This window comes from Akebia trifoliata, chromosome 9, assembly GCF_017979445.1.
Source record: "Akebia trifoliata isolate Shusen 1 chromosome 9, ASM1797944v1, whole genome shotgun sequence".
Lineage (NCBI taxonomy): Eukaryota > Viridiplantae > Streptophyta > Magnoliopsida > Ranunculales > Lardizabalaceae > Akebia > Akebia trifoliata.
The window spans coordinates 25,255,500-25,274,242 of NC_141383.1; the positions used below are offsets into that span (position 1 = coordinate 25,255,500).

Genomic DNA, 18,743 nt, shown 5'->3' on the forward strand with positions numbered 1-18,743 from the left:
TAGATTTGATATGGAAAAAAAATGTGGTTAACGATCATCAGAAAAGAAGTCTTTAAATTAGTTGGATCATTGGATCCTCGTTTTTTATTGGCATTGGCCCACTGAGTAGATGACTCACCGGATACCAGATGGGATGTTAGTATAATATCAGACAGTTTTGTAGAGAATTAACTCATCTTTCTGGCAAATATTCCCCAAATGTTTGGGTGGGCCCTGTGTTGTGTATGATGATCTACTATGCTACCATCCAATATGATACGTTATGTATGCATGTATGTATACCATATATACATAACTAGAAAATATATATCATATTTATACATTTTTTTTTTATATTTTATAGATTAAAATTATCTAGTGTTTGGATATATTAATTTCCTTATACCTTTGATATTGTGTCCCGCCAAACATTGGAGTTGTTTGGCCATAAATTAATTAATAATTAATACAATAGTCGTGATGAATGCATGATATTGATACGTGATTGTGTACACAGCTGATGTGGCAAGAACACAGAATCATAGATCTTTTTCATTGAGATACACAGGAAAAAGATGTGTGATTCTGTGCCTTCTGCCACATTATCCATGTAACAACACCGCATGCATTCACCATTATTCTTAATAACTCTCAACCCTTGTTAGTAATTTAGAAACCTACATTCACCTCAATCAACTCAAGGGCATCCATTTTAGCTAACAGAAAATATGATTATGAAATTGGTTTGGATATATAATTTTTGGAAGATTAATGCTGGAGTGACCAGTGCGGACCACCATAGGGGACATCTTTGACATGGTGGTGCACGCATGCCCATAGATGCATTTTCTCCGAGATATGAGTAAAACACATCTACAGACATGTATCAAGGTGTCCCTGTGTATCCCCCGCTGAAGTCAGTCCAGCACACCTCTTTTAGTAAAATATTAAAACACATGGCTGGTTATGTCATTTCCACAAAATACAGAGCTTTTTTTAGTACTACTTTCCCCTTAAACCATAGGTGAAATTTTTTTTTATATGATGATTTTGTAAATTTTCTCTAATAAACAATTTATCTTTACAAGTTATAGAGTGTAATACAGAACTTTCTCCAATTTCATAACATGCACCACATGCCAAGATTTTCTCAATTGTGGATCACAGATACTTGACTTGAACAGAATGACCCTCATCTTCTCATAAATTTTGGTTGTTAATCAGAAGAGAATGACCCAATAAACAAGGTCAAGATTAGTATCACCAACATCTTCATCAACACAAAATCATTTGTCATTTGGATGTAATATGTGAAATGGCAAATCGACGGTGTCTTTATTTTATTTTTTTAATAAATAAAAAATAATTAGTTATTATAAACTTTCAACCAATCAAATACAAAATATTTCTATTTTGCTAAAATATATTATTATTTATTATGGATTAAACCTTGAAATTTCATGTGTAGATTTGAATTTTATAAACATGCAACGGCTATCAAAATTTTCAAAATTTTAATATTATATTATTTAAATGCATGTGAGGCTAACGCTTCATGCCTCGAGGTGCTGACCAGCCAAGAGACTTGCCTCGCGCCTTAGCGTCTAACAACATTGATCAATACTAACGATGAGGTGCGTTCTCAAGTGATATCACCAGGATGAAGGTACAAGATAAGGTTAGAAATTAGAACTCTGATATTTATGTATATGTATATAGGAACTGACGGATTTCAAATGAATAACAGCCTTATAATTTACACGTTATATGCTGTATAAATGCAAAAGAAAAATGTGGGAAGAATGAATCAAATTGAACATGATGTGTGGTATAAGAAGCATTCCTTCCAACAAGAATGGGCAGGAATTACACCCGGATTGCCAGAGAATCATGCAGACATGAAAGGCACATTACCTTTGTTGAGGAGATGGGGGAGTGTCAGCCGAAATGAAAACCTGCCGACTGGTAAGAATTGGTTGAAAGCTTGGGAAGCTTTAAGATTGCAATAACACCCGCTGCAAGGGCAGAGATGAATGCCAGAATAAAGGCGGGTATGTTACCGCCTCCAAATAGAGCATCCCATGGACCTGCTCCAAGAGATACAATCATCTGCAAACAAATCAGTGAGCACGAACAAGCTTAGAACTTACAACCAAGAAGTAACAGAGATTATATATCATTTGAGACAGGTTAGGATCCGTTGACTCATGAAAAAACACATGATCCCAACCGTGTAACCGTAAAATCCAACAGTTGAGACTTATCCTCAAAATAAGTATCATCGAGAACAGTTGGATTTCATGTTTACACGGTTGAGATCATGTTTTTTTCATGAGTCACCACCTCGGAGCCTGACCCTTGATACAAGGTCCATGCAAAACTGCACCAATGGATACTTTAAAAAGGAAAATAGTGGATGGATATAACTACCAAATACAATGAAAAGGTTTACCATGGATTTAATGGATTTCTTTTATCGAGCATAGTCAAAGAAACACGAGGAACATTAATTAGCTTAAAATTGGGAGATCTAGCAAAGAAACATCAAAGCGTACCTGAGGGATGACAATCGCGAGATTTAATACTCCAATAGCCAATCCTGCAGATACAAACCGGTCAGGACCACAATTGACTATGAACCTTGGCCAAAGAACCAAAGAGAGAGATCGTATGTACAAACCTTGGCCACCTCCTGTATCAGCTGTCAACTCTGCCGTTAAAGAAAAGGGAACACTATACGTAATCTGCAATAGATGAACGTTCATGAATACAAACTCGAACTTAACTTTTTGCAGGCAAAAGTGGAAGGAAATAGAGATTGCTAAAGAAATTCTGACTCACAGAAAGAGGAAAGCCAAGAAGTGCAAATAGAACCAAGGCAGCAATCCTGATTGTCTTGTTCCCACCAATCACATGTTGAATTCCTTCGGAATATTCCCCAATGGAGAAAAAACTAATGATGGCAATGCCTGCCATGCAGGCACACACTATAAAATTGCTCAGTGCCCACACCAATCTTGAACCCATTCTCTTACACATTGGCTCAATAAGGAAAGAGCTGATGCCAAGAACAACCTAATTGGGGGAAAAAAAGATGCTTAGTTTGCGCATCCACTTCTGACGACATAAGAGAGATTTTCCAAGATAGCTGTTGATATACTTTTCTCCCTACATTAGCCTTGATGGATGATGACAAATATCTTGGAAATAAATATAAATAATTCACCAATTTTGAGTTCTTACTGAATTCAATAGCAAACCAAATGCACCTTCTCTAACACCATGATCATATGCTCGAACCTCAGAGCTATCCCCTTTCGGATCCCCGTGGTAAACTTCCCGCCCCATCCAATCCGTATCAAAAAGAAAAAATGGAAACCATGATAACTGCACGAAAGATATTTGATCATTCAGATATATCAGCAGCAGACAGATATAAGAGATCATAACAACACTTATGAACAAGAGAAGAGTAAAAGGACGTAGCCATCTCAGCCGTGGAAACAAAATGGTTAAGGAATAACATACCCAACTAAGAGCCATTACAAGAAGAACTGAATGCATTGCAGGGGGCAAGTGTCTCATGCTTGTCAACAGATTAACCAAGACTGCCCCAGGGCTATCACTAAATGTTTTGATTTGATCTTCTGAGACTTTTGTGTCGAGATGATTTGTGTTTACAGCATTGACTACATTACTAGCCCCAGATATGTGATCATTAAGTGGATGATTGGAATTTGAACTTGAAAGCTCAAAACCAGATTGTTGAGGATCATCCAATAAAGGAGCAGAATCTGATGTTTGATGCACCGGTTTTTCTAGTGGAACCTCTTTAGCAAAATATATAGTCACAAGAGTACAGAATGCAAGGAAGACCTGCATAATCGATGGGTTGCTTTTAGTGAAAATGGTTAATAAAAGTCATCAAAACTTACAAAGACTTGAAGCTTCAAGAATAAATTATTTTATTCCAGACATTTTCTCCCTGGAAATAAAATTAGAATGGAAGGCAAATACAATGCACATTATTAAATCAAGAAAGCAACAGAAAGCAAATATAGCAGTTCTTGTTGAATGACCGATGCAAAATAAGAACCTAAGATGCCAGCTGTAAGGTCTGTGTGTGGTGGTACCACAGACCTGGCTTCAAAACTCTAAAGGAACCTATAAGGGACTTATAGATGAGAAGGTATCAAGCTCTCGCTTTGTTTAAGGTCTAACAGGTTCATTACAAAACGGAGAATAAGCAATATAGAAAAAGAAAAATGTGTTCAACAATGTTCAATGCACAAGCAGTGGGGAGCCTTTTTACAAAAGAAAAATGTTTTAGGCATACACTTCTCTCTCTGATTTTTGAGTAGACATTCAATCGGTGATTATCAGTCAAATCCAATCATTTCAATTTTTATTTTTTTAATTTTGTAAACTAGCTTTTTTAAATTTGAAGGTAAGACTTTTAAAACTGTAAAATCTAATCAAAATCTAGCTTTATTTGGTCATCCACAAATGGGTCTTTGGAAGTAGGACTAATCCCTTGGGATACACCTAACTACCAAAACCTTGGCGCATCAGGTATAATCACGGGGAGGTGGGGGGATTGTAGAAGTTTAAATGACCTAAGGTCCCTTTACATTAAGCTAATTTTTGTAAACATAATCTCAGACGAGACGAGAGCTTCTGTATGCCAGAAAGATTTCGGTGATGGCATCTCATTTCGATCTCGAATGATTTTTAAAACCATACTTCTCACTGCTGCACCCAACTATTGTATAACTCATCATAAGCCTTACATTTTGCCACCCTTACAAATTTCTTTGCTTCGTTACTCCTAATCATATCGAAGTTTCCTTACTTTCTACTTTGTTGCCATGTCATGTACCATGACCTTGTTTCTCTAACAGCCTCTGGGCCTCTACTCCTACCACCAAGATTCTATTCATGAACGACTTTTTCCTTAAATTTCCTCTGTCACTGATACAATTGGGCATTTCATTCCACATCACGTAGTCTGTACATAAAAATTTCATTTCCACCGCGGAAATAGGTAACCATAGACTTGCTGTTATCATACTTTTCAGTTTTATTAAGATGCTTGAAGTCTTCACAGAAAGACCCTCCGAACAAATGGCACAAAGGAGTCGCCATATTTTTATTTTTTTTCGATAACCAAAAATTAAAGGAGTCACCATTATAAACATCATAACCCAAAATATGAATTCATTGACAAAAATGTTCTAAAACAAGAAAGAGAGAGCAAACACACATAATCAAAGATTAGAGAGAAGCTCACCACTGCAATTAGAAAAGCTGCCTTCAGATTTCCACATGCTTCACAGCAAGCTTTAGATGTCAGAAAAGGAAACCAACTGCACACAAATGAGTAGTTAGATGCTCCGATCTCTTACAGAGCCAAACAAAGGAGAAGATACAAGGAGAAAGGAAACTATAAAAAGCTAATTGAAACAAGAGTCGCAGAAGATGCAGCATTTCCTTGAACATTCCATGACTAAAACGTAAGTGTAAAGATCGAGAATACAAGAACCAGATATTCACATCTAATCAACGGAGAGTGAGTTGTAAGAGGCAAAGCACATAAAGTCAATTGAACACTTACAAACAGTAAGTTTAATTTACATATCAAACATTTTGTCACCTAATCAAGCAAGATATTATACATATAAAGAAACTGCAGTATGAAAGGGGGCATACCCCAATATTTACATTAAGAGAACAGAGGAAAGATTTAGGCATATATCAAACATAATATACACCTAAGCTAAAGAAAAACTTCACCTGTGCCAATTTTCATTAGCACCAGCAGAAAAGCCTAGAATATTTCCAACAGCCATCCATGAGCAGAAAATAGCATTTGCAGAATTTCGTTGATCAGGACCTATAACAGATATTAAAAAAATAAGTAAGACAGACATTATTGAAAGGAGGTCATGGAGACCAACCGGAATACAGGACAGAGAAATAATGTAGCACAATTCAGCTAGTCTGCATTAAGTTTGTGGTCGTGAGAACTAATTCATCAAAGATACACATTAAAAAGACAGCATTTCATTAATCCTACATGAAATAGATGTAAACAAGATATCACCTGAGAGATCAGCTAGAAGAGCTCGAGCTGGGCCCTGCCAACAACAAAAAGGTTCATGTTTGGCTCAGGTCTAACATACAGAGGGCACATACAATCTCGAATATGATTTTATAAGTCTTGGTTGGGAAAGAGGAAGTGGTGATTTTAACAACTTACTTGCACAGTATTGTTAGCAAGATCCAGCATCCAAAAACCAATGACAAAGACAATCGCAGCCCTTGTTCGGGTGCCTCTATACGCTCTATATTTTCATAACAAATTTGGTCAAAATTAAGGCCCTGATTCCATACTATAAAATAAAATTATCATAAGACAAAAAGATTCACCTGCAATCCTCCTTTGCATCCCCTAAAAGATAACCAATGTCGGCAGAAAATCCGATTACTGTCACCTAATTACAAGACACCCTCGAAATAGTCAAAACAAAGACAACCGTACAAAAATTAGGAAAACAATATAACATGAGGTTCATCAAAGCTCACAGCAACAGAGATCATGAGAGTTCCGATAAATATAAATGGCCGTCTTCGACCATATTTTGAATAGCATTTGTCACTCCATATACCAACACAAGGTTGAACCTGAGAACCAATGAATGAAATCTATACACAATTAGCTTCAATGCTAAACCAAAGAAAGAAAGGGAAATAACAGGAAGTACATAAACTTTAGAATACACACATTATTCAAAAACCATGTAACAATGACTCAATACTTTCCAATTTTTTCAGTATCAAACATGTACGACACATATGTTCCAAGTTTCGGCATTGAGTACATATCTGTTTACCTTAATTACAGATGAAACAACTGCCCATATTAAAGAGCAGACATCTTTGTGTATGTATATGTGAATGATGTGGAATCAGTTGATGAGACTAGATGAGTCAGCACAAAACTAAAATTAGGGAGAGAGGGATTGGAATTCAAGGGCTTCATAATAAGTAGAACCAAGACCAAGTATGTCCAGTGTAAATTTAGTACTAAAACCCAACAGGAGGAATGTCGGTAAAAATTGATAGTTTAGAAAAACCTCAAAGTGACCAGTTCCATTTTCTTAGGACTATTATATAAGGATGGAGAGATTGAGGAAGATGTTACCCATGGAACCAGAGCTGGATCGTTAAAGTGGAGGTGCACTTTAGGAGTGTTATGTGACAAATGCATAAAAAGAAATTTTATAAGACAGCAGTAAGACCAGCTATGTTTTATAGTGTTGAACGTTGGGCAGTCAAGAGGAATCATGTTAATAAATTGAGCATAGCAGGGATGAGGAAGTTGAGATTGATTAATGGAAACACTAGAAAAGATCAAATAAGAAATCTACAGATGAACTGTTTCTATTCTGTTCATATAATCCAGCTTGATATTAAAAGTAAACCTGGGATGATGTCCAAACATATTAAACTCATCAACAAAAACATGATGAAGAAATCACATTGAAAGGTAATGCATGTCAATCATACACAATGATTTCACCAGAGAACTGGAAGATAACCAAGTTACAATCTAGAGTCTGGGCAAACTCGCTGAAAGTTTCAAATGAAGTGGCTGTAATCACCTACCACAAGGCCTGTAATAGGGCCACAAAGCCAAATGAATGAAGAAAACGCATGCCCTATTCCAAGTGTCTGCATCAATTGGTGAGAAAAGATCAGCAGTGATAATAAAAGAAAGATTCAAATATCAAACAGCAAAATAGATCAGCATAAAGTTCCTATGAGAGACGCAGAAGAAATTTAAACAGAACATCTTGTCATGCGTGACACAATGAACAACTGCAATAAATATCGAAAAAGGATCAAATTACAAAACCCTGATCTGACATAATGAGTATAACTTTAAACTTTCTCAACATATTTAACTGTCGGGAAACAGTTAAAACCAGCCAATCTTTTTCTTTCTCTTTTATATTGATCTAACTATTTATTTTATGGATGAAAATGAAATTTGTAACAGGGGCAATGCGTTCTCTAAGAATACTCCACATTGGACTCTATGACATAGTCATGTGTCAAACACATGCTAGAGCAGTTAGGAAAAAAGTAGAGATTTGCAGAGAAGTTAGGTATGGTCTGGGCCTGCAATAAAAAAAAAATTGTAGTACTTTGTATTGAATTATGTGAAATGGGTTAGATAGAGAGAGAGAGAGAAAGAGAAGATCCCATCAGCCTTTATATTAAGATAAGAATGAAATTACATAAAAACTCTTTACAATCTTTACACCAACTAAACTAACATACACCCCAATACTTTGCTTACTCAAAAGTGTATAGTTATCAACAAATGGCAATGAAATATTCCACATTTTGAACCACAATAATTGATTTGGCATTCAACTAATAGCAAAAGTGGCTCAACCACTTTTGAGAGTGATGGGCTTTTTTGAGTTTAGAATTACACATTGACACTCCTTCAAAGATAATTGTTGCATTAGTAGTGCTTCATGCCACACTGAGCATCAGCTATGCACTTAGCAGCAATGTCGACGAAATCAAATTGTGAATTGCAAGGAGTGGGACTCAAACCAAATCGAGATTCTAATTGTCGGATCTAAGGATTCATAATGATTACTCTTTGTAAGTTAAAAAAATATGAAACATTACCTAAAAACTAAAAATATATAATTTTCCATACTAATATAAAAAAACATGTTTTGTACAAAGACTTACCAATAATATAATAAAACAATCAAACTCAGCAATCCTTATATGATGAAATATGGAGATATTATTATAAACCCATAGGTTAATGGATCTTTCTCAGGGAAAAAAAGGTCAAATCATGTATCATCAATTAAGCATTCTAGGAATGAGATGATCCTTGTCCTCAGCCTCACCACTTCATCATCAAATTAAACGAAATCTATGTATCCCGTAACAGTTTCAATTCTCAATCTTTCAAATTGTGTAGATGGACAGGCATTTTGGTCTTTGTGTTAGGTGATACTAATTTTCCTTTTTAAAGTGTGTAAGGCTTAGAAAAAAACATAAACACCAATATAGGAGACGTTATTTTCACCTAAAAAATATGCAATGTTTAATTCAAATTGTAAACTTTTGAATCGTGAACCCACTAAAATAATGACATTCATATAGAAATCATAGAGTTTTATCTAAAGGGATTATACATAAACTTTTGAATTTGTTTAAGTAAGACTTGATTTGGTTCAAATCTTAATAGTAGGATTCTAATAATGTTGTTAAACATCAATGCTTTTCTCCAACTCGTTTAAAGCTCCTCCTATCCAAGCTTCTCTTACTGAATTCACAAGTCCCGTACCACTTTCTGTTGCAGGATCGATTATTATTAATTACAATTATAAGTCTCTAGTAAAAGCAACTTCTAAGTCACTACTATTATAGTCAGACATTTTCGTAATATCATCCCTAAAACAAAATCATTAATAAAACTCTACTTCTCCAAAACTAACAGATCAAATCCTTCATGAAACTTTATGAGAAAAGAATGCTTAAATACAATAATCAACCTTTCTCCACTTTTCTTTTTTTCATTTTTGACAACTAAATTATAACTTACCACATTAAAATGCATAAATTTGGAAACTTGCAGAAGTTATATCAGATTCAAGTTCACAAGCAAAACCACAAATTCATAATTTCACACAAGCAGATCTTTTTAGTGTTCCATTAATTTAAATTTTCCCAAAATTACGCATCTACAGTTTCCATCAATGTGATCTGACTTCTGAGATTCATGCAGAAATGCACAGATCGATAACAAAAATTAGTAAAATTTCTAGATCGAGAGACAGAAACAGAGGTTGTGAGGATAAATCTAACCTGAATATAGGGCGTTAAAAGTGAAAGCTGCAATGCCCAACCGAATTGAACACCAGCAGCAACCATACAACTGAGAATCAAAGTCTTCAAACTGCTATGACTCACCTCGTGCGGAGGCGGAGAAGGAGAAGGAGAGTCAGAAACATTAGAATTCCCATTCGAAACCCTAGAATTAAAGCTGATCCGGTTGTGAGATTCGCTCAATCCGGCCAATTCGACTTCAGATTGTTTCAGGTTCTTGTAAGGAACACGGATCGAAATGGAATCCATTTTGTCAGCCATGTGAGAGGATTTTTTTGTTATTTAACTGAAAATTACCAATTTGATTCTCCCTCCATTAAAGCTAATAACAGAGATCTGGATTTTCTCCTACAGATCTGATTCTAGGGTTTCAACAAGTCCTCTGGAGAGAGAGAGAGAGACTTTCTGGTCAAATTTGGCCGGGTGCACGGATGGTCTCGTATTTCAGTATCTGGTGATGAGGCACTACATGAAGCTTCACGCTTCGTTCCTGATTCACCGTTAAATTCTAATACACTTTGACTATTGACTTTTCCTTGACTAATATACAATGGTCAAACAAAGAGGCCACACATAACTAATATTATTAGTGATTAATAATCATATTTAAGTATCTTTCATTTTTGTTTCATTCTTCTCGTTTCTCAAAGGAAACACACTGGCACACTGTAACACCGACACCTCATTTTAATTTGCAAATCCTAACTTGACTTTGTTTTTTACTACGATTCACACTTTGCTGATGTGTTAGATGCTTTTCTTAGAGATAAGAGTGAAGATCTATGATTCTGAACTTGTCACTACGTCCACAAAGTGTTACTTGTACTAAAAATTGAAGTCACTCAAGACGGTTCTTTTAATTTGACTCATGATAAATGCGAGTGGTCTTGGTACGCGGTTGGGTATGTGGATGACATGGCAAGGGCACAGAATCATAGATTTTTTTCATCGGGATATGCAAGAAAGAGATGTGCGGTTCTTTGCCCTTGCCACATCAACGGCATGTCCAATCGCGTGCATTCATCATTATTCTTTTAATTTTAGTGACCGACAAGAAGAAGCACAATACATGGCTGATATTTAGGTCACTACACCCCCACATAATAACACAGTTTTTCAAAGAGTAATTTATAATCAACTTAATTGAATGTGATTGATCATCTCAATCCTGCCATCTTTATCAAAGGGAAAAAAGACAAAAATTTTAAAAATTTAAATTTATTTTTTATGAATAATGCTAAAGTGACCTCACATCACACACCCCGACGCAAAAGTATATGAACCATAGATGCTTTCCTTGAGATACGATTGAAAAAGCATAGCATATATGGTTCCTATCCTCACTTCAAGACGTGCAATATGAGGTCCAATATTGAGGTCACTCCACTATGACTCAGTTTTCATTGTTAACGCTATTGAAAAATGGAAATATAACTCATGAGCAACGTTCAAGAGCCAATTTTTTTAGCGAACATATTTTGTCTTATATGGGGTTAGAAGTTTCAGAATGGGCTGATTTTTTATGAGGAGATCATAATCATGTTTACAAGTTGAAGAATTGTGGACCGTTCAATTTTGTAAATCATTTTTTATAGGATTAGTAGTTTTGAAATAGGCTGATTAGGAGGAGATCATCCTCACCAAAAATCAGTCTATTCTAAAACTTCTAATCCATGTAGGAAAAAACTTGTTGGCTAAAAAGTTGGCCCTTGAACATGACCCATAAATCATATACAATTGAAGGTTGAAGTTTTGATTTATCGATTTGATCGGTAATTATCCAGATCCAATGGTTGAGATAGAAGGCCATTCTTTTGACCTGAATGCCAATGTTCAATAGTGAACATCACCCTTTCATCAAGGCCCCATTGTCAATTAATGCAAACAAACCATGCCCATGGGCGCCCAAGCCACTACTAAGAGCCCACACATAAGCACTGTGCACTAGTCGCCCAGGCCCTCAGTCATAATCTACCTTCCCACACATTAAATGCTCCTGTTGCAACTCCTACATATAAGCACCACAGCCTAGGCGCTCAACCCACACACTAGTACCGCACACAAGGTGCCCATGCATGGAGCCATGATCTATGCCACCATGGACTAGGTGCCCATGTTGTCACTCCAAGGCACAACGTCCATGTCACCCCTCTCAGGTGTTGACGCCCAAGAGAGCTTATATCGCCGTACCAATTTTTACTAAAAGCACCCCCATAGATGTGTGCTAAATTCTTTGGTATCTCATGAATTGGGATGTACTTGGTAAAGTTGGTGTGGCAATAGAATGTCTCTTAATCAACTACCTAATGTAGATAGAGTTTAGGGTGGTCCAAGTACATGTGCTTAAATGGAGTAGCTTGGCCGCCTAACACTCATAATTTAGTCTTTATAACTTAAGAAGGAGATTAGTTTGTGTAAAAGATTAAGAAGACTTCTCCTAAGCAACATTGGACCAAACTTCCGAGGAAAAAAGGGAAATAATTAAAATAAATGAAAGAGTTTCCAAATTTTATTTCCCACCAAAAAATTGAATTCAAGTGAGTCATGATTTTCCAACTTGAAAATTTTCACTCGGTATGTAAACAGCTGACAAGTCAAGGGCATATAATCATAGATCTTTTTCTTCAGGATACCCAAGAAAAATATCAACGATTCTATGCACTTGCCACATCAGCCAAGTACAAACCAAGTGAAAATTTTCGAGTTAGAAAATCATTAGCGTTCAAGCTTCAGGAAAAGAAACCAAAAGGGAAAATAACTTGAAGTCGTACAATTTTGAATCTCTATTGCCACACCAGCTTTTACTAAGGGCACACTAATATGAAAGGACAGATTTACAGTGGCGGCACTTGCCCCCCACAAGAATTTTAGAGTTATTACGACATATTTTTGCAGGGATAAAAAAATATGTCACTATTGCCCCCATAAAAAAAAAATTTCACTCTTAGTTGCTCCCACAACTAATTTTTTTCACTTTTAGTTGTCCCCACATTTCTGTCTACGCTTGGTTGCCTGCACGTGGGCAAAATCCTGGCTCCACCCCTGCAAAGATGTGTGCCAATTCTTTGGTGATGTCATATGAATTGGGGTGCGGTGCTCTTAGCAAAAGTAGGTGTGGCAATAGAATCTCTCAAAATTTATTCTCTTAATAAAACAAAATGACCATTTTATCCTTTTTATTTTGTGAATTTCCAACAATCTAACATACTACAACCTGATAAATTCTCTTCAGGGAAGAAAAAGTTCCAGCATGGATACACAATTAAACATTACAAGTCTATTATTACTAAAAGATACAAAACATCAAGAACTTATCTGAATCCAACTCTTTTAACTCTTCACTTATTTATACCATGGTTACCCAAATCAGCTGCAGCTTTAGCTGCTCTAGTGAGAGCCTCCGACACCCAAAACGCTCCTTTAGAAAAGTAGCTACTGTTGACGACAATTTGGGCAGCTGTCGAAGCCGTTCTCCCCGTTGCAGAAGCTACTGTTTTGGTGATCTCTGACACGTGATACTTCTCATCAACTGATTTAACAGCCTCCACCCCATTGCAAATCTTATCGGTGAGTCCAATTCTCTTGCTCAATTCAGCGACCTTAGCTGCCGCAGTAGCCGAAACTTTATGGGACTCATCGAATTCTTTGGCCTTCCACAATGCGTCTTTCCCGAGTACGTATCCCTTGGATATCATGGTTACAACTACTTCTTGAGCTAATGTTACGGCTTCTCCAGGAGTGGAAACAAACTGATTCCCATGCATAACATGCTAAGATGATTGAAGGATTAGAATTTAGAGATAAAACAAAAAGTTTGAAAGAAGTTCTTTGAGTGTGATTGTTGACTCCCGTTCATCATTTTAGGCATTTTTTGCTAATCTCCGATAACTAAAGCAATGTTGGAGTACAATATTGAGGACATCAATGTAACAGGTTTTTTGCTTACTTCCTATCGGCTGGCTCCAATACCTACAACTTCCTAATGTCAAGATGATGGAGGGAGATGTGGGCTAAGACCCATTGCTTGGTTGGTTTTGACACATTGCAAAGCAGCTTCATGTCCAGCTTACCCATAAAAAGAAAAATAAAAATAAAAAATAAAATAAAACAAATTTGAAGTGCCAACTTAGCTATGTAGGTGAGACGTGTGGAGTGTTGTTCCCATGTCATAGGTTCAAACCCCCTTGAACCCAACTTCATTTTCTAACCACTAACCCTATACTTCTAAAAAACAAAAAATTTAAATAAATAAAAAAAATGGAAGGAGGAAAGGAGGGAGAGAGATACCAACACAAACCTAGATGTTATGTGTCATAGTGACTATATATCTAGTTCACTTTGAAGGAGGCCTTTGAAAATACAATTGGATCTGTGCATATTAAGTTTTACTCAACTCAAAGATCCCATGATAGAGTTTCACACACATTGGCATATGAATATAATATCCTCCTAGTTGGTCAAGGGATTACAAGCGGATAATGACTCGGTTGTCTGTAAGGTCACGGTTTCAAATCTCATCCAAGACTGAGATGACTCGGTTGTCTGTAACGTCACGGTTTCAAATCTCATCCAAGACTGAGATGACTCGGCTGAGTCATCTCAGTATCGTCCATGAAGGAGATAGATAGACAAGGCATCTCAAATGTGTGGACTCTCACGAGATAACTCGGACAAGATTTTTGAAATAATTAATTTTTTTTGGATTTAAATATATATCATCAAAATAAAATATAATGTTATTACTTAATATCTTCTAATTTATGTTATTTGATTAAAAAATTATAATTATTTTCATATATATATATATATATATATATATATTATATATATATATGAATAAATAGTTATGAAACAACTTAAATGATTTATCCCATCCGAAACAACTCGGTCTCATCCATGAACGAGATGAGACGTCAAACCAAGATTTGAAATTATGGGCCAGGTTGTTGATCTTACTAGTACCAGATAAGCATCTATCAGATGGACAATAAAAATAGATTAAGATACTTACCATTGAACCAGTTTCATCTTCAATATTCCATGAAGACCTATTCCAAGGATCAAATTCATCTTCATAGTGCCCCCAACGTGTTATACAAACACGTTGATCTACAATTGTAGCTCCCTGGAATATTGAAATTCAAACACAATAAACAGATCAAGTACAAGAAAGACTAAAAGAAAAACAAAGTACCAAACATATGGTAGATGGAAACTAAGGAATAAGTTTAACAATTAAACTAAGAAAATTAAAGCATAGCTAAGAGTGTTATTCAGTCTTATCCCAGTACACGTACTTCCATTATCAAGAGTCTGCATGGAAACTTACAGTGAGTAAGACAGCAGTCTCCAGAGCATGAGCATCTCTGAATGTTACATAAGCAGAGCTCGCATATTCTCCTGATCTGTTTTAAGCAAAGCATCTCAATGCCAGGTTAGGTACCAATACAATTACTCGTTATTACGGATATTGAAGAAAGTATATGGTGTTGACATACCAACTACGCCAAAACACCAATCTAATAGGGAAGGGCGCAACTATGAATATAAGAGGGTCATGGGTCGAACTGAACCACGATATGTGAGCATGAGACACCTGGGAGTGGAGGCGGATAATACAACACTCATCACTCTCCTTTACCCATAAAGGTGAAAAATTCCTTCGAGGAGACTCGAACCCATGACCTAAACAAACCTAGCGCTCTGATACCATGTTGACCAACCAACTACTCCAAAAGACCGATCTAATGGGGAAGGGAGCAACTATGAATATGAGCATGTGACACCTGGGGGCGGAAGTAGATGATACAACACTCAACATATGGTAGTGTATAATGCACTCTATCACCATTGATGGGTTGAAAACAAACAGCTCAAGCCACGCTTTCAACCACTCAAGTTTGATAGATGCACCACAATAGCCGGAACAACTACTAAGAAGCATTGATTGAGATGATTTGGGCATACTCAACGAAGTCCTATTAACAGTCCCAGTTAGAAGGAATATTCAAGTTTAAGCACTTTCAATAACAGAAGACATGGCTTTGGATACAATTAAATGGAGGAACAAAGTTCGTTGGGTCGACCCCAAATCTTTGGGATAAGTCTTCAATTGTGACGATGATGATGATAGTGACTTAAATTTAAAACTTGCACGTTGATCCAACCAAAAAAAAATAACTAATTTAGTGATTAAATTGACGAAATGTAATTAAATCCACCAAACTCAATAATTTTATCAAAATAGATCAATCAATGTGATTGAGAAGTAGAAAGTATAATCTGAGAATTAAATAAAGAAATAATATTTATTCAAATTAAAGAGATAAATGGGAAAAAATTGTAATTCAGCAATAAGAACATCTTTATAATAAAAAAAAAACAAATATGATAATACCTGACAATCTCCACATGTTCGATTGCACCAGAGAAAGAGAAGAAATCGTAAACATCTTTCTCTGTAGCATTAGGAGACAGACCAGTAACCTCTACTGTATTTCCACTTGGGTTCATGGCTTTAAGAGTTCCTTCTACCTTTAAAGTACAATTAAGAACAAAATAATATAGAAAAAAAAAAAAAAAAAAAAGCTCTAATTAAAAAGGTAATAAGGGCAATTTAGTCATTTTTTATAAGCTAAGGACTTTTAGGTCATTTCAATAGCTTAGAATACTAAAGAGAAGATATTATATGATTATCTTAAGAAGAATAATTTGAAAAGGAGAATCAGAATAAGCATGTCGAAATTTGAAGAGAGTATATGATACGGTGCTCCTGAAGTGCATAACCATCAGTTGACCCTACCAATCATATCGCAAGAATAAGATCCTCTGAAAGCAATACAGATCCCTAGAAAATTGATTTGATCACTAAGAATCCTTTTAGAAAGCTAAAGTATAGCTTTCACTGTAAAAGATTCGCAAGATCAAACAAAGAAAGGCATTATTTAATGTAATTTTGCTAAGGTGTGCACCATTGCTGTGTTGGGTTGGAGGAACAAAACCCTATGTCAACCCCTTGATTGCCACGTGGAAATATGGGCCCATTAATTTTTGGTCCACTTCTTTTTGGTGTCTTCCTCAGTAAAAGAGTTGGGCCAAAAGTTCAAAAGATTAATGGGCCCAAAATGGGCCAAAAGATATTTTACGTGGTCTGAGCTATTAACGTTTATTTTTTCAAATGACTATTTTGCCCTGTAGCTTATTAGTAATTAGGGGGACAAAACCATCATTTTCCTTCCCTTCAAAGGCAAGCCACGTAGTCTCAAACTGACAGGGTTAAATTAGTCTTTTCAAACAGCATTAAGTTCCCAAGTTCCAACCATTTACAAACGGCGGAGATGAGAGATGTTCCCTAGGGATTCTCGAAATCTCTAGGTGATATTTTCGTTGGAATTCAGCCGTGTGCCCAATGTGTGAAACAAACGGCGTTTTAGAAGTAGAAAAGTCACAAAATGAACTCCCCAGGTTTCTACAAATTCTCTTACACACCCCCGAAAAGTTCCGAAAAATAAAAAAAGAACCGAAATGTCTATTTATTTTACAAAAAAGGAACAAGTGAAGAACAAACAATCCATGAGAATTTCTGAGCCTTAAATCATGGATTCGAACCTTTACCAATCAAAATGCAGAAAAAAATAGAGGAACAAAAAAAAAAACTGAAATTACGACAATTACCAACACAGTGGCATCTTACAACCCTAAAATTCCGGAATGAAACTAAACAATTAAAGAAATTTCCATCAATAAGATTAGAAAGAGAGGAGATGTGAGAGGGCAATTCGGTCTTTGCGTACCTGATTTAGATCAGAAAGGAAAGAAAGGCATAAGCTTGGAAGAGACGACACTAAAGAGAGAACCTTCGAGAGAGATAGGCTTACAGTTACACTTCACCTATATATAAGTCCATTGGGGTGAGAACCGATAAGTAAGAGAGAGGGAGAGTGCTTTAGCATTGAATTACGAAAATACCCCCACCGTTAGATTTGAGAATCTGTGTTCTAAAGATTAAAAAAGAAGGAATATAAGCCACGTGATCGAGGATGGGAATAACCACACGTGGCGCACAATTTTACAAAGAAGCCAATGGTTTGTTTTGTCCAATTGTCCAACCATGTTGCACATCATCACACTTTTTCTGAAGGGTTGGTCCACATCATTAGATCATCTTCATCATTGATTGATGCTTAAGATACTACATTTGATACTGAGTTGACTTTTCTATTTTATAAGAGTTTTATTAGGTAGATCCAATTATTGTTCATATGTTATCCTTTAATTTGAAGTTGTAAAAGTCTCACCAAACTTTTACATTTATTGAATATATTATTTATTTTTTAATCATAGAAATATTCCTCTCAACATGAGTATAAAATGATAATTATCTACCGACAATCTCGTAAAAAATAATGAAACCTTTGTGATAGTCAGTTGATACCTGTGATATTGTCACTTTAAATTTACGAAATCACTAGTATAAAAAAGACTTTAGACATCAATTAAAAATCGAACGTTTAATTTTGGTGATATCTTAAGTCTTGGACTTTAGACGTTGGTTTTTTACTATTGTCTATAGATGACATTCATCAATGTCTAAAGGCACAATAGACATCAATATCTTTTTTTTTTTTTTTTTTTTTTAAACTGATGTTTATAAATGTACTTTAGTACCTCCAATATCGTTGTCGTTCACATTTTGATTATTAAAATGTAAAGTGAGTTGAAATCGTAATTTGTCAAAATGTGGTCAAGTTTTCGTAAATATCTCTTAGAAAATTGTGTCGAGTGATACATGCTAGGCATCTATATCAATGACTTACCATACTAACATTAAAAAAAAA

At 35.7% G+C, this 18,743-nt stretch overlaps 2 protein-coding genes across 3 annotated transcripts; both read right to left on the minus strand.

The window, feature by feature from the left end:
- Window positions 1-1,658: 1,658 nt before the first annotated feature.
- On the minus strand, window positions 1,659-10,457 carry SUT2 (sucrose transporter 2). The gene is made up of 14 exons (XM_086453655.1): window positions 9,886-10,457; window positions 7,648-7,713; window positions 6,565-6,663; window positions 6,409-6,473; window positions 6,239-6,323; window positions 6,083-6,116; window positions 5,773-5,872; window positions 5,270-5,345; window positions 3,508-3,855; window positions 3,223-3,366; window positions 2,821-3,054; window positions 2,660-2,723; window positions 2,535-2,578; window positions 1,659-2,088 (listed from the first exon to the last, which is right to left on the minus strand). Exons 1-14 carry the CDS (start codon window positions 10,165-10,167, stop codon window positions 1,918-1,920), a joined length of 1,812 nt encoding a protein of 603 aa, XP_086309781.1. The 5' UTR covers window positions 10,168-10,457; the 3' UTR covers window positions 1,659-1,917.
- Window positions 10,458-13,055: 2,598 nt separating this feature from the next.
- Window positions 13,056-17,848, minus strand: LOC147394982 (binding partner of ACD11 1-like). Of its 2 annotated transcripts, none has more exons than XM_086453958.1 (5): window positions 17,700-17,848; window positions 16,304-16,440; window positions 15,236-15,311; window positions 14,918-15,031; window positions 13,056-13,655 (listed from the first exon to the last, which is right to left on the minus strand). In XM_086453958.1, exons 2-5 carry the CDS (start codon window positions 16,417-16,419, stop codon window positions 13,245-13,247), a joined length of 717 nt encoding a protein of 238 aa, XP_086310084.1. In that variant the 5' UTR covers window positions 16,420-16,440; window positions 17,700-17,848; the 3' UTR covers window positions 13,056-13,244. The 2 variants fall into 2 exon arrangements, with proteins under 2 accessions (XP_086310084.1, XP_086310082.1); XM_086453956.1 differs by having other exon boundaries at window positions 13,056-13,676; window positions 17,700-17,847.
- Between the last annotated feature and the right edge of the window lie 895 nt (window positions 17,849-18,743).

Excerpts from the sequence above, each read along its gene's own strand:
- SUT2 (XM_086453655.1), bottom strand. The coding sequence starts at position 10,167 with ATGGCTGACAAAATGGATTCCATTTCGATCCGTGTTCCTTACAAGAAC. Across the intron at positions 6,664-7,647 it reads GCCCTATTACAGGCCTTGTG|GTTCAACCTTGTGTTGGTAT; the intron begins GTAGGTGATTAC and ends ATTGGTTCTCAG. Across the intron at positions 6,117-6,238 it reads TTGCTAACAATACTGTGCAA|GGCCCAGCTCGAGCTCTTCT; the intron begins GTAAGTTGTTAA and ends TGTTGTTGGCAG.
- LOC147394982 (XM_086453956.1), bottom strand. The coding sequence starts at position 16,419 with ATGAACCCAAGTGGAAATACAGTAGAGGTTACTGGTCTGTCTCCTAAT. Across the intron at positions 15,032-15,235 it reads AGACTGCTGTCTTACTCACT|GGAGCTACAATTGTAGATCA; the intron begins GTAAGTTTCCAT and ends TCAATATTCCAG. Across the intron at positions 13,677-14,917 it reads AAGATGAAACTGGTTCAATG|CATGTTATGCATGGGAATCA; the intron begins GTAAGTATCTTA and ends CAATCATCTTAG.